A 14,604-nucleotide genomic window follows, 5' to 3' on the forward strand; every position below is an offset into this window, starting at 1 on the left:
TATGAGTATAAGCAGATCGTGTGTTCTTTTATTAATTTTCAGAATCATACAAGTATGACAATAAACTAACTAGGGTTATGAGACAAAATATAGAGACGTTTTCCGTCCTAATAGTTTTTTACCATTTCTGCCACGGGCAGATGATTAACCTTCAAAGTGTTTCATTTGTTTTCATAATACATTTGTAATGAAGTAAAAATGACTTCACCTCAGTTGATCTGTCTATAATTAAACTATCAATTGCGCTTACGGACTGCGCAGCAGAGGTCACGAACCAGTCACGAATTCTGGGATATCATCCGGGTACTCACGGGAGAAAAACAATAACAAAAGTTTACACCAGTCCACGGAAATTGCTCCGCATCAGTGCCCCTTTAAGATAGCACTGGTTAGGCTAATGCAATGACTATTTAATTGGCTGAAATTGAAATACTACTTAAATAATATGCTGGTTAGAGTTTTCAAATGTTAATCACGTTTCCATTGTGATTAAGATACGGTATCAGTATGTATGAAAATTCAGGATTTTCTGTTAACAAAAGCCTGAATCTTGGGAAAAGAGACTGTATCCAGAAAGTATACGCTGTGTCAGGGTATTTGCATGTATGTCATGTTTTATTAGAAATGGGAAGTAAACTGTTACTGTAAACGATCTAGAAACTGTAAAACATGTTCATAAGTTTTTCTTTCTCCCGCCACAGTTTTCTTCAACTCGCGAGACCCATGAAACGGGAAGTGGCGAGATTGCGCATGCGCATTCATATCCAAATAAACGCCATATTCTGGTGTACAAATGAGTGAAAACAAGAATGTCAACTTTTGCAGATTTCTTTTGGGTAAGTGACAAGTAATTATAGTGTTCAAAGGTTTCGGGGAGTCCTGTTTACTAAGCGCACGAATGCCAGTGCAGTCGATCGTGCTATATGCGAGGATACATTTCTGCTGACTGAGATGAAGATGCTCTCGTCCATGGAAGGCCGTATCATCTCAAACAGTGGTACCGAAAATATGTTTTTCGTGAAATTTATTAGATTTGTACGAAGTCAGTATATTATAAGTGCATAATGATCTTCAATATGGTGGCTTAATGTATGGGTTCTTAATATGAAATGGCACAGTTTGAACAGTTGACGCGACTTTTCAAAAAGCGGAAGTGGAAAGAGTGAAGAGCCTAACAGACACACCTCCTTTGACCTCCCTTGTTTTGTATACTTGACCTGTTTTATTCGTGGCTATTTGAGTCTTCCCATATATGTGTTCAATCTATGGATAACTTATTATAACATTTTTTCAGAAAACAAATTGTAATAACAATGAACGTCCACTTCCTCGATTAGTCATCAATGACTATACATATCCTTAGATCATCACATTGCTTTGATTACCAAATGATCTCACAAAGTGACAGGTCACACGTGTCAGTCCTTATGTATAAGAGCATGTCAGACAAAATGCTACATCAAGAGTGTTGATTTGTGTGATAGTTACACAATATAGTTGACTGTCACCTCTAAACCAAGGACCTGTTTTCCTACTAGTTTCACCATATATGTGTTCAGATACTTTGTAAACCTTTTCATTTATCTGAAAATAACTTAAGACCCAGTCACTTAGTGAGAGGATGAGAGATTTGCGAAAAATACAAAGTTGTTGAACTTACGTCATCAGCTATTGTAGGAAGAAGTGTTTAGTGGAATTTAGTGGAAACTTTTGGCCTACTTTTACAGGTCAACTCCACAAATGTCACATGATATCTTATGACATAATTTTTTAAATGTTCTTGTAAAATGTATAGGTAAAACATTGCCCTTGGCCAGCAAGGGTCATTGAGTGTGCTGCTTTCAGTGTTGCATTGTTTACTTATATATATCAAGCACTTCAGTATTTTATAGCCAGTTTTGTTTATGGTAATACTTTGATGCTAGGCCTTCATCATGTTGATTCACGAGAACAGTATGTAGGAACTAATAATATGTTATGCATATTTTGTATTTTTATTATAATTTTTATGCCAAAATGTTCATTATGATGACTTTGGCAAAACGCAGTTTGATAGATGTATAATCATAACCATTCACTGTACGTACACCCAAACTTTGAACATTGTCAATTTTGCTGTTAACTGATTTCCTTTTAAGACTGTTTAGTAAGCAAAACATTAATTAAGAGCTGCCATGGTGGTCTCAGGTGTTTGCTCCATCATCCTTTTAATAGAAATGAAGTAGAAAAATGTGCTTGGTAATGGAGTTCAGATTCCTTTTGCATTATGCATTTTTTGCTCAAAAACATGAAGAGAGCCGGATTAAGTAGATTTGTGTCTGACTTTCTCACTCACTTACCCATGTAGCTTCCGTGGATCAGCAAGTGCTTCTTAGTCACCGATTATGAACATGATGATCCCCACAACCTTGTTGCAGTATAGATTGTGTTGTTCAGTGGCCTTAAGTGATTTATAATGAAGATGCCAAGAAGCATCAGTAAGTCCATAAAACTAGACAAGTTGGTTTAACTTACGTGTTACATGATTAACATGGCTAGAGATGATATTTTCATTTTTCAGTAATGATGACTAATGTTGAACTCCTAATCTGGATAATTAAAACCATGAAACCCTCAGGGTACCTTTAACATTGGACTATGTGACTTTGTTTGCAAATGAGATGGTCAGTATAGTTTTCAGTTGAAAAATAGTTTCTGTTCGGCCATATTCTGGTCTGTAATAAACATGATGGATATACTTTCTACCGTATGTGCCAGTGGTATAGATAATGATTTGCAGGATCTTTGTGCCAGTGGTATAGATAATGATTTGCAGGATCTTTGTGCCAGTGGTATAGATAATGATTTGCAGGATCTTTGTTTTGTCATTTTTTTTGTATTTGCAATTTTTTTTTCAGGGAGAAAAAAACAATGGCTTTTATGTATTGTACCATAACATGAAAAATGGCCAAACTTCGAGCAAGGAGCTTATTGAATTCCTGAGAGAAAGGTATGTATAAAACTATAGTAATAACATTGTACTCTGTCAGTGCAGGCATCATAGTGTTCGCTTTAATGCAGAAACCTGTGTTTTTCATGCAAAAAAATAATAAATACACAAGCATTTTTTTGCGTGCATGTTTTGGACGCATAGATTCTGGTATGCTTAATTATAAAAACAGCAACATATATAAAAAATAAATAGAAATTTTGAAATGATTCTAGATTGTAATTAACATTTCACACGCATACGATTTGGACCACATATTTATAATTTCATTTCTGCTCACACTCTTTACAAAACCTACTGCAAACACTGGCATCAGTTGGGACCAAATAAAAATGCAGGTTTTGATCGAGTGCCGGCATAGGGAGTTGGCTTATGACACCGACACACACCGGAAGTTCACTGTTGTACTGTCACAGAAGCATTAACAACATGTTCGAATAAGGAACAAGGCAATGTCTCAATGCACATTGATGTTTATTCATTTAAATAAAAATAAGGTATAATTTGTTTGCATCTTGAAAAATTCACTGATCTAACTTTGTATTTTGTGTGCCGATCAAAGTGTGATGTCTTCAGCTGCAGTTACCAAGTTCTGCACATGAAACAAAAGTCATGATTCCTGACTGTATGCAAAATGTTTGATGTGGGTGCACATTCTTGGAATATGGCTTAAAGTCACTTTAGAAAACACATTTTCAGCTTTATCTTTGTCTTCATTTTCATCTTCAGCTTCGTTACACTTGGTCTCAGTCTGTTAAACTTGAGTTATCAGATGTTTCACGTTCACTCAAATCTGAGTTGTCAGTAGGCACATTGTCATCACACTTGACATATTCATTGCTTGTACAGCTTATACTTTCCTTGTTTATTGGGGCCATTAGTTTAGCTAGGGGAAATTTGTCATCTTCTTTGTTGCCACTGGAAACAGTTTCACACACACCAAATCCACATAAAGCAAACTGCCCACTATTTATCATTCTATGTAAGTAACACATATTCACTTCCCGTTTCTGAATAATCTTGGGAGTAAACACGAATTGTGTTGTTACATCATTTGGACCTAATTGCATTAAAGGGTTGCACCATCTTTCTTGTGTTGTTTTTACAGATTCATTTTCATAACAATTTGTTCATGGGGACTAAAAAACAATGCCGATATCCTTAATAGACAGAAGCTGATGTTTACAGATGTTTCTAAATGATAATTGAGTGCATTTCTGCTGGGACTGAAACTTTGTGCTGGTGTGGACAGAGTAGTGGTGTTTATGGAGGCGGATATTGCCACTGTATTATGATGCATGGACACAATGTATTGTGATACATTTCACTACTACTAGGCATGGTATCTAAAGCTGTTAAGATACACTTACATATTCAATGAATAGAACCGCAGCCTTTCATGAATTAAATTCATTGTTCGTGGTCTCCACGTAACTGAATATTTTATGAATATTTTCAACTTTGTAATGGAGCATGTTTTACTTGAGCCATTCTGTGCTTTTTCAAAGTGAGATACGCCAGAATGGAATATGTACTAGCCTTGCACTACTGCAATGTAGTGCAAGTCATGTTAGTTTGCAGTGACTGCACATGGTAATATAGACTATGACGATCAGTGTATTACATACATGTACTATATTTGGCTGTCTTGTCAGAGCACTGGTTATTACAACAAATTATCAGTCAACACAGGGGTTCCATATTGTGCATGGATGATTTACAATATTGTATTCGTGAATAATTTTTTGCATTCTCTTACCAAGATTCATGATCGCTCATAGTCTATTTGTGGCAGTCCCAGCATCTAGGCATGTTCATTAAGGGAATGCTACACAAGACAAAATTTGCATAGGTAGTTCTCTATCTCTATGAAGCATGGGCAATATCTGTAAACACTACACTATTCATCACTGATCAGGCTGATATGCTTGTACACTTTCAACAGAGAGCTGCGACAAGCTGCATGGAAAGTCTGTTTCCACATGCACTAGGTGGTTCTGTTTGGATGTTTGAATCAAACATGGTGCTGGTGTCTTTCATTATCTTTGTAGTACACTATATTGATGTAATTTTGCAGGAGAAAAACAATAATCGAACATTTTCATGATTTTACTAGCTTTTGATAACACATTCTTCCATTTCATGACCAAATTGAAAAATACATTAAGGACAGTGGATGACAATCATTGTTTAGTTAGAGTGAGTGAGTTTATTTTTACACCACACTCAGCAATATTCCAGATCTGTGGCAGCAATGTTGTTGGAGAAGACGCATAGTTATTCATCTGAAATAAGGAAACATTGATCATGCTGATCAGAGAGATCTTGTGTACACGATAATGACCTCTACTGCTGATAGTTGCTACTGAACAGTGTTTGGTACCTTTATTCATGGTATATGCTCAAACATCCTAATTGCATTCAAAGTATGCAGCACAGCCCCTTTTGCAGTGATTAAAATCTGTTGTTTGATTCAGAGGTGATTGTGATGATTTCTTATCTGATCTATCAGAATGTCATGAGGTAAAACTTTATTTTTCTGTCTTGAGTTGCCTGATTCTTTAACTTACCTTCTCTTTGTTATGGTTCAGTAGTTATTTCAGTATACAATTTTCTTACAGCTGTCAAGTGGAGGAAAGTTACAGTAAACTTCTTACTAAACTTGCCCGCAGTGCCAGCAACAATTCTCATGTTGGGTAAGAAACAATCCCATCCCAGAAATATCCGCCATGTATTAACATTGTTGGAATCTCCTGTACTTCTGCTTTAACATAGATTCTTTGTTGGTAGATGAAAAGATAAAGATTCAAACTGAAATGTTCTGTCAGTCTAACATTTGTCTAGTCTTATCCAATGATATCATGCCAAAATTAGTCTTTGGCCACATAGTAGAAAGGTATCAACAAGTGTTTGAAAGTATTTATGTTACCACTATGAATGTTGTGATAATTAATGGAGATCTCTATCTACAGAACCTTTGCCCCCTTTTGGCATGTGCTGAAGAGCCTAGTGGAGAAGCTGGCCAATCTCCACATGCAGTTGGTGCACACTTGGTCTGACCTCATCAAGGACATTGTCCGCTACAATGAAGAACAACACAAGCGTCATAAGGCGGTCAGTGTTAGGTCTTTCCAACACTTTCCCTAGAATTGCTAGTAAAACTAAGTTTTGGCCAGCATACTGTTTAAACAATCTTATCACCTACAATGTATCAATGCTGTTAGTAGGCAGGTACTGGTAACTTGTGTGGGAATATTGATATCTTTATCCTCCTTTCAACTGTAGTTGGATATTCTTTATCTTGTTTTAGTAACAACTGCCCCTGTAGTGTAGTGGTTAGAGTTTTCTGCCAGGAGAGTGAAAGGTGAGGGGTTCAATCCCTGGCTGCATCATACCAAAAGACGTTGAAATATTGGTACCTGTTGCTCTTCATTAATGTATATAATAGAACTGGTCGGCTTGGAATCAGTATAAAGTGGCTGAGTGGGGTATTCATGCTGAACTGCAGCATGGTATCTCAGTGAGCTAGCACTATAAAACCAGTTAAAACCTGTGCTGGTACGAGCAGCCACACTTATACACGCATGCACATCACTGTGTGAGCGAAATGTTCTTAAGTATGATGTGAAACCCCATTTCGCTTCATCTCACCTCTTTTGTGTAGCATACATGATTAAAAGTCCAAGTTGTTGGTTGTAGGGAATTGTCATGAACAGATTCTGTTCCATTCTGTAATTACTTTTACAATTTTAATTATATCAATGACTTGTGAGAGGCTAGTTTGCACATCATGTTGCTATGTGTTGCGTTTGTTTTGTGATGGTTGTAAAGGACTTTTCCCCTTTGCAGATGAAAGAGAGCGAGGCTGGCACGTTAGAAATCGTTCAAAATATCCAACACACTACAGTGGCAGTACACAAAGTAAGTTGATTTGTCTGTAGTTGCTCTTCATAGTAGATTTCTTTAAGAGATCATTTTCATGTGTGACTGACAAGTGATGGAAAATGAAAATCATTTTCTACTAGGATGTCCTTCCTATCATAACTCTAGAAAAAAACATCCTCCACTGTACTACTGTTCTCAAACCACTATCATGAAGTCTGATACTCTGCTTTTACCTGTAAATCCTATCCATGTTAGCATTTGTGCAAGATTGATTTGGGAATAACTGTATCAAAGGAAAATGTTTTTGGGAATAACTATATCAAAAGAAAATGTTTTTGAATGAGTAATTTTTGTGCTAAAATGAATGTCTTGTCACCTTGTCATTGTTATTCAATTGTCAATGGCTTTTTTACCAAAATAAACTATTTTCATTAACTGTTTCTATGTTAGTAGATTTCTGTATCGGCAGGGGTCCACCCATTTTGTTGTGGGGTAAATGGGGTTTCATCAGCTTTTTCACAATGGCTAGGGGTCTGCCTCGACTCTTTGATAGGCCTGCGGGATGCTTAGATGAATTCAGCGCTCTTGTATCTGATGTCCCTGTGGGTGGTCATCTTTCTCTGTTCATAGCAGAGTGAAAGATGACAACAACCAATCCTTGTGCACTTTCCACCATTGTTAAGGTAAATCCCTTACCACAGTGGAAGTGAGTCCTGCTGGTTTTCTTGGGTATCAGGTGCATTCTGGTGCAAGGCGAGGATCGAAATCCAGTTTGGTGGACAAGTCTGCTATAGGGTGTGTACCCTTGGACGAGGAATACCTGAAATTATACTCCACATTCCTGCCCGTGCCCATGGTGCACATAAGCTTTCATCGCATACTCAAGCTCAAGGGGTTCCATTCTTAAGATTGGAACGCTCTACTTCGTGATTTCCTTGGATCAAGCCACTGATTGGCTCCCATCACCACACACAAGGGTCTGATTTCTGCTCGTCCAAACATACCACCAGATTGGTGGTTTGGGCAGTCTGTCGGTCTCAATTTGCTGCTTTAAGACCAAAGCTCTACTTGACATCAAAGTGTTAGAACTGAGAGCAGTCAGGTTGGTATTCGAGAGCTTCAAGCGTCATGTTTGGGGCAAGGTGGTTTATCTTCACATATACAACATGTATGGGAACGGCATATATCCTGAAACAGTAGGCATGATTTCTGCTGAGGTCAGGAAACGGGCGAGCAGACCTGCTTCTCGTCAGATCCTGGTCCAGCACAAGTGGATACTCGATCAGATCATTTTTGAGTTATTTCCTGGTTGTACAGGTAGGACCAGGTTTATCTGTTCGTGCTGGGTGGGATAAATATAAAACTAGCAACCTCTTGTTTCATTACCTTTACAGCTGGTCATTCCCTTTTAGAATGGGGCACCACACCCAAATCCTCTGATTCAATTGGTGGCCTGGCATCTGTTAGGTCTAACCTTCAGGAGTTATAGACAAAATTCTGACTTCGAGGTGGGATTTGACAAACATTCAGTATGAGAATAGGTGGGCCCACTATGCGCTGTAATGTACAGACATGTGGATTATAGATCCCCTTTCTGAGGATTTAAACTGGGCATTCAAGTTCTTGCAGGCCTGAATCATTTGCAGATATTCCAATCTATTTCCACATTTCACACCGGTATGGACATTGCTCTTCTGGCTCAGCACCATCTCGTTCATCGCTTTTTAGATAGGTTAGGTTTTGATAAACTCTTCAGGGAGCCAGCCCAACTTGGGAATGGTCAGTTATTACCAATTGGCTCTCCGGCCCTATCCCAACTGTCTTGTAATGGACTTCCAGTGGCCTTGGTTGACCCGTGAAGGTCCCGGGGTAGAATAGGCCTTCAGCAACCCAAAAAAGGCGACTGTGCTTGCCGTAAGAGGCGACCAACAGTATCAGGTGGTCAGGCTTGCTGACTAGGTTGACATATGTCATCAGTTCCCAGTTGATTATTTACAGTCTGCTTCCACATGGCTAAAATATTGCTGAGTGCAGCACAAAACTCACTCATGTTCTAAATTTATTTTGACTTGTGCAGCTAGCAGACATGCAATATGTCAAACAACTTAAGTCTTCTAACTTTCAAAGTTGTTGTTTATATAATTTATTTTTGTTTTACTTAGGCTAAAGAAATCTATCATACACGTTGTGCTGAACTGGAGAGATTAAGAAGAGAAAATGCATCACAGAAAGATATAGAGAAGGTATTTTAACCCATTTACACCTGTATGTTCACAATCACTAGTTGCCATGCTTACAGATGGTGTAGGTCCCATTTTGTTGCCTCTTTGTTCAGTTTTTTCTGAAATGCTGAAATGATGAAAGCTTTATTTTTCCCACCATTATGAATTTTGCTACTGGTTTGAAGTAAGAACTTAAATGTATCACCGATAATAGATCAAGTATGAGAACATGTTTATTTTCTCCTTCAGGCAGAAACAAAGTACAAAAAAGCAGGTAAGTATTGCATTCCTTTCTCTGGTATAATTTGTACACAATGTTTTATTATTTAAGCGAAATGAGGTTTTAACATGACAAGTCCATACACTGTCTATGACATCATGATTCACAAGACCCCACAGACAGGCAAGTCACAGAAGACTAAAGAAACTCCATACAAGTGTGAAACTACATACAGAGTACAATGACACATTTACACATGCTTTTATCATGTTTATCATTTTTTCAGGTGATGAATATAAAAACCTAGTAGACAAATTTGCAAATGTCCGGAATGAATTTGAGAAAAAGATGACAAATTCTTGTTGTGTAAGTATTTCTATTTCTGTCCTTTTCATGACAGCTTGTTTTGCCAATCTTGAGACATTCTTGGTTTGTAAGCGATTTTTGATTTAGCATTATCAAATCTTTCTGTAAATCAAGAGTATCAGAAAGCAAGTATTAGAATGCAATGATTATTGACCTAAGCACGCATGTACTTATGATTAATTGTTGTTCTGATAGAACATGGGCGAATATGTGATGGTGTGTGTGGTTTGTCTTTGAAGCGCTTTCAAGAGCTAGAAGAGGAGCACATCAGTCAAATGAAGGACTTCATTGACACATATGCCAGAAGCTGGGAGAATGAACATGTTGTCCTTGGACAGGTACATTTTTTTGGTGAAAATTGCGGTTGTTTAACATGATTAAAGGAAAATTATTAAAGAATTATAACTATACATCCTTTTACTGTTTAGGAAGGTTCCTTTATAAAATTGTTGGGAAGAAAATTGAGGTATAAATTCTGCTTTGAATATTGGTTTGGAAAATGTAAAGATTTTTCTTCAGGACTACATAAGTAACTTCTTCAGTTTTCAAGGATACCCTTATGTTCCTGCATACATATAGCATAGTCAACCAGTTTCCTCGTACATAATTCATGCTGTTTATGTATGATGTGGCTTCAGGCTTACCAGGAACTAAAGAGACACTCAGATGAGCTGACCATTCAGAAGCTAATAAATACATTAATAGAACAGAAACAGACAGGATCCATGAAACCAGGTAACAATTCCCTACTCGCCTAGAGGTTTAGTAGTGACACATATGCAGTGTTTGTTCTAATATCATTTGTAAGCATATTAAGTCTGTGGTGAATCTTGGGAACTGATGATTATTAATTCTTTTGGGTTTTTTTTGTTTTGTTTTTTTATTAGGGCCTCAGATCCATATGTCTTTTAGTACCTTCTGTTTGTGTTTGTGTTTGTGTTTGTGTAATTCAATCAAGCAAGCAGCCTCACATCTGTGTAAAGCAGCAAGGCCACAATGAATGTCATCTGTAGAGTACTGTAAGTGTATATATGTTCACAGGGTACAATCGTCGCGGAAAGTTAAAAAAAAGACCTCATAGCACAGGTGTTTTCCCAAACACATGAGTGATGATATCCGTCACAAAGTTTTCACAACTGCTAAGCATGCAACTATCAAAGTAAACAGCCATAAATGAATTGTGTTTACTAAAACAATCAGAGCAAGAGGTGGAATCATACTTGTGTCAATGTAACAACCCCTATCCCATATGCGAGATCAACTGACAATCAATCAAGGAAAGTCTTGCACAAAAAAGCGCCACCTATATATATAATATGGAACTTAGTGGACCTTTTGTTTCCGGTTGTAAGCTGAGACAGAAATGCTTCATGGCATATATTTTAGCATCAGCCATTGTGTCCAAGCGCTAAGTTTGCGGCGATGAAAGCCAAGATGTCACTTGTTTGTGTTTGTGTTTTCAGACATTGTGAAAAGTGATAGATTTAATAAATGAATCATGTTACTTAGGTTCCAACCTATGCTGTTGAATGGGATGCTTATCCATTGCCTACCATTAAGTTTCATTTTACTACTGGCCCGAATGGGTTGATTAGCCATTACCTACCATTAAGTTTCATTTTGAAACTGGCCCTGATAGAGTATTGCTGTCTGATACATAATAGCTTCATTCCGTAATGCCTCTCATAGGGGTGGAGGCTAAATCTAGTGTCCATCCATTAACAATAACTGCTAAGGGGTGTTACTAAAAGTAGACACAGAATCACATCGAAGTTACAAGCCAGGTTCTCTAAATCTTAACAGTTGCTTGTAATTTTTAGTGCCTATTTGGAGGAAATAATTTATCATCCAAAGCTCTATTCCACAGGAGATATTGCTTGTGTTGAATCAGACGATATCTCCTAGGAGATATTGCTTTGACAGTCAATTTTGCACTATGCCCTGACAATGCTATGACGTCATGAACTTGATGACGTCACAATGCTATGACATTGTTGCACTGCAAATGATCAGAGATGTACATTTTTCATTGAAAACTAATGAAGAATGAATTTTGGATAATAAACAGAATCTCACCCTCATGTGTACTGATATCAATTATATCAACAGTCATTGATAAAGGCAAAAATATCCTGGGCAAGCTTCAGATATTTGTTACTTTATGTCGTGTTGATATATGTGATATCAGTAGACACTTAGGTGAGATTCTCTTTTTAACCAGGTGATTCTTTTTCAGAAGAAGTCCTCCTTGGGGTACATATAGGCTTTTTTATGTCCATTAAAAATCCCTACAACAGTTGTAACTATTTTGATAATAAAATATTTACAAAACAAAAAAACTCGTTTTTGTCTTGTGGGACCACCTTTACAGGGCCCCCCAGGCCCCCTACAGCCAAGAGCAGGTAACTCTGGCCGTCTACCTCGCACCTCACTTTTCATGCTGTCGTTCGACTAGAAAGACGTGAGTGGTCCATTTAGATAGTTTTTTGTGCTATCTACCTACGGAATTATGAGTGAGAAAGAGTCAGCTACTGTATGTATGGTTCCTTTTCTTTCGCACGGGCGTTAGTTGGAATTTCTTGGCTGAAATTTTCATTCATATATTGTTGTAACTTTGCCGGTCGGGTCCTATCTTCCTGTCATGTGGCAGGCAAGATGGCGGTCTTTATGGCTTCTTTTTAGTGCGGGAAGTGTTTCGCTTGCGTCTCACTTATTCCTACGTGTTTCTTATTAGTATGTTTTACATGCTAAGATGTCTTAACCCATTTGTTCTTGTTTCAGTCAAAATGGTTTTTAAGACTTTTAGTCTTTTTCATTGCATTACGCACTTGTGTGTGAACACTTGTTATTGCATTTATCCGCTTATACTTTGTTGTTTAACTGGGTTAATGTATTTTGGCAATTTATTATCGCCCGTGCGTTTATATTTTGCATATTGTGTGTTCAATTGCGTATGTTTTCTGTACATCAGTTACCATTAGTTGGTTCTGATTGTAACAATTTCGGGGTGCACCCAAGTCTTGGGTCTAGGCTCAGGCACGGGTGCTGTCCCTGTGGGAATGTCAGATCCAAGCTACGGCTCTGGTGTTGTTTTCCCCGCTGGCTCTAGGGGTTTTGCACCGAGCACTGGCTCGGGTGCAATTCCGCTTGCCGGCGCCAGTCCATCGGGTCTCGTACCGTTGGTCACCGGCAACCTAACTGGTGGTTCTCGAGCACCGGCTTTGCCGCCTGCCTCGGTTCCGCTCAGTGCATCGGGTGTCCCTGCTTCGGCAGCCGACCCCACAGGGTCTCGGCACCCTGGTTTTTCAATGAGCCAGGGGTAGGCCGACTCGGACAACTCGGCTCTTCTGAGTCTGTTGTCCTTGTTGACGGGTCCCTTGTGCGTCGTGGTTACCGGCAACCATAACTGGTGGTTCTCAAGCACTGGCTTTGCCGCCTGCATCGGTTCCGCTCAGTGCATCGGGGTCCCTACTTCGGCGGTCGATCTCACGAGGTCTCGACGCCTTCTTTTTTTGGCGAACTAACGGAGGCCGATTCGGAGCTTTTCGCTCGGTTCGTCCCCGGGGCAGGTACGCGAATGAATCGCGGTAGCACTAACCCGACTCCACGGAGTTTCGTCTTCCTGGGAAGTGTTTACTCCGTGCAGGGTAGCCGAGATCAAGGGGCTGTGCCGCAGGTGGTCGTCCCTGCGGACGCCCCCGATCCCGCGGAGTTTCGTCTTCTTGGGGAAGCGTTTGCTCCGTGTAGGGTGGCTGAGGCTCAATTGCCTATTTTACCTTCACTCCTCCCGGAGCTTGACTGGCTACTTGATGGGGGAGGATGCGCTGTTTGACCCTCCCGTTGTCGACGAGTGCGTGTAAGCCTCGATCGCGCTTGGGGGGTCGTCTGGCCACTGCCAGACGTCGGCTTGTCAGGGTTGCCGCTTTTTACCTCATCGAACCAGGTGTTGCGCTCGGTTTCCGCTCCTTTGAGGAGCAATATCGGAACGCTGTGCAGCAACTTAAGGTTGCGGTGCACTCAGCCTACCTCTCTGTCCTGCAGAGGCAGCTGGTGTCACAGGAAGACGGGGACGAGGATTTTTCCTCGTCCACGTTAGAGCGGCAACTTACGGAGGTGCATTCACATTTGACGCGCGACTCAATGCGTTCTGCCACGAGTCAGATGATGTGTGCTGTGATGGGCCTTCGTAGGTTATGGCTGTCGCCAGGTATTCACCGGCTACACAGCAGGCACTGCTGTCTCTGCCTTTCCGGCTGGGCTTGACCCTGTTCCCGGGGGCTTTGACGGGAGTTAGTGAGGCCGCGGAGGCCGTTAGTCAAGTCCTTTCTTGAACAACCCTCCACCTCCCGCGCGGCCTTCGGTCCTCAGCTCAAGCTATCCTGCGACTCAGTCTAAGGATGCGCCGAAGTGGACTGCTCCACTACAGGCACGGAAGAGCAAGGGCAGGGGTAAAGGGAGTACCTCCAGAGCCCTCATTTCTCCCGTTGCAAGCGGCAATCTCTGCCGTCGGCCGGGACACTTTGCCTTCTACCCGAAATTCCTGTGGGTGGTCGCCTCCCGTTATTACTCAGGGATGGCCACACGCCACAGTGGAAGCGAGAGCTTACTCCTTTTGCCGGGATTCGCTGCACTCTGGTGCCAAAGTCGCCGGAAAAGGTGGCAATCCTCCGTGCCAAAATTCAGTCTTTACGGGACAAGGCAGCTATAGAGATGGTTCCATCAGGACAGGAGACTATGGGGTTTTACTCCACTTTTTTCATGGTAACCAAAAAGAACGGAGGGTTCAGACCCATTCTAAATCTCAAGGGTTTGAACAACTTGATAGAGGTGCCGTCTTTCAAGATGGAGACACTGAGGTTAGTGATCTCATCTGTAGAGGCAGGGGATTGGCTTACGTCAATCGACCTGAAAGACGCATACCT

The 14,604-nt window shown here is 40.1% G+C and overlaps 1 protein-coding gene across 5 annotated transcripts in view; it reads left to right on the top strand.

The window, feature by feature from the left end:
* Positions 1-741: 741 nt before the first annotated feature.
* Positions 742-14,604, top strand: part of LOC137291757 (F-BAR domain only protein 2-like) — a 49,125-nt gene continuing 35,262 nt past the window's right edge. For 3 of the 5 annotated variants that reach the window (XM_067823267.1, XM_067823265.1, XM_067823268.1), the window contains exons 1-10: positions 744-836; positions 2,898-2,989; positions 5,611-5,685; positions 5,962-6,103; positions 6,839-6,910; positions 9,037-9,117; positions 9,346-9,370; positions 9,603-9,682; positions 9,922-10,020; positions 10,321-10,417. In XM_067823267.1, the coding sequence (XP_067679368.1) occupies positions 810-836; positions 2,898-2,989; positions 5,611-5,685; positions 5,962-6,103; positions 6,839-6,910; positions 9,037-9,117; positions 9,346-9,370; positions 9,603-9,682; positions 9,922-10,020; positions 10,321-10,417 (790 nt within the window). In that variant the 5' untranslated portion in view covers positions 744-809. Of the gene's footprint in view, positions 837-2,897; positions 2,990-5,610; positions 5,686-5,961; positions 6,104-6,838; positions 6,911-9,036; positions 9,118-9,345; positions 9,371-9,602; positions 9,683-9,921; positions 10,021-10,320; positions 10,418-14,604 lie in introns of all 5 variants that reach the window. The other 2 variants (XM_067823264.1, XM_067823266.1) reach the window with 1 other exon arrangement.

This window comes from Haliotis asinina, chromosome 7 (genome assembly GCF_037392515.1).
Source record: "Haliotis asinina isolate JCU_RB_2024 chromosome 7, JCU_Hal_asi_v2, whole genome shotgun sequence".
Classification (NCBI taxonomy): Eukaryota; Metazoa; Mollusca; class Gastropoda; order Lepetellida; family Haliotidae; genus Haliotis; species Haliotis asinina.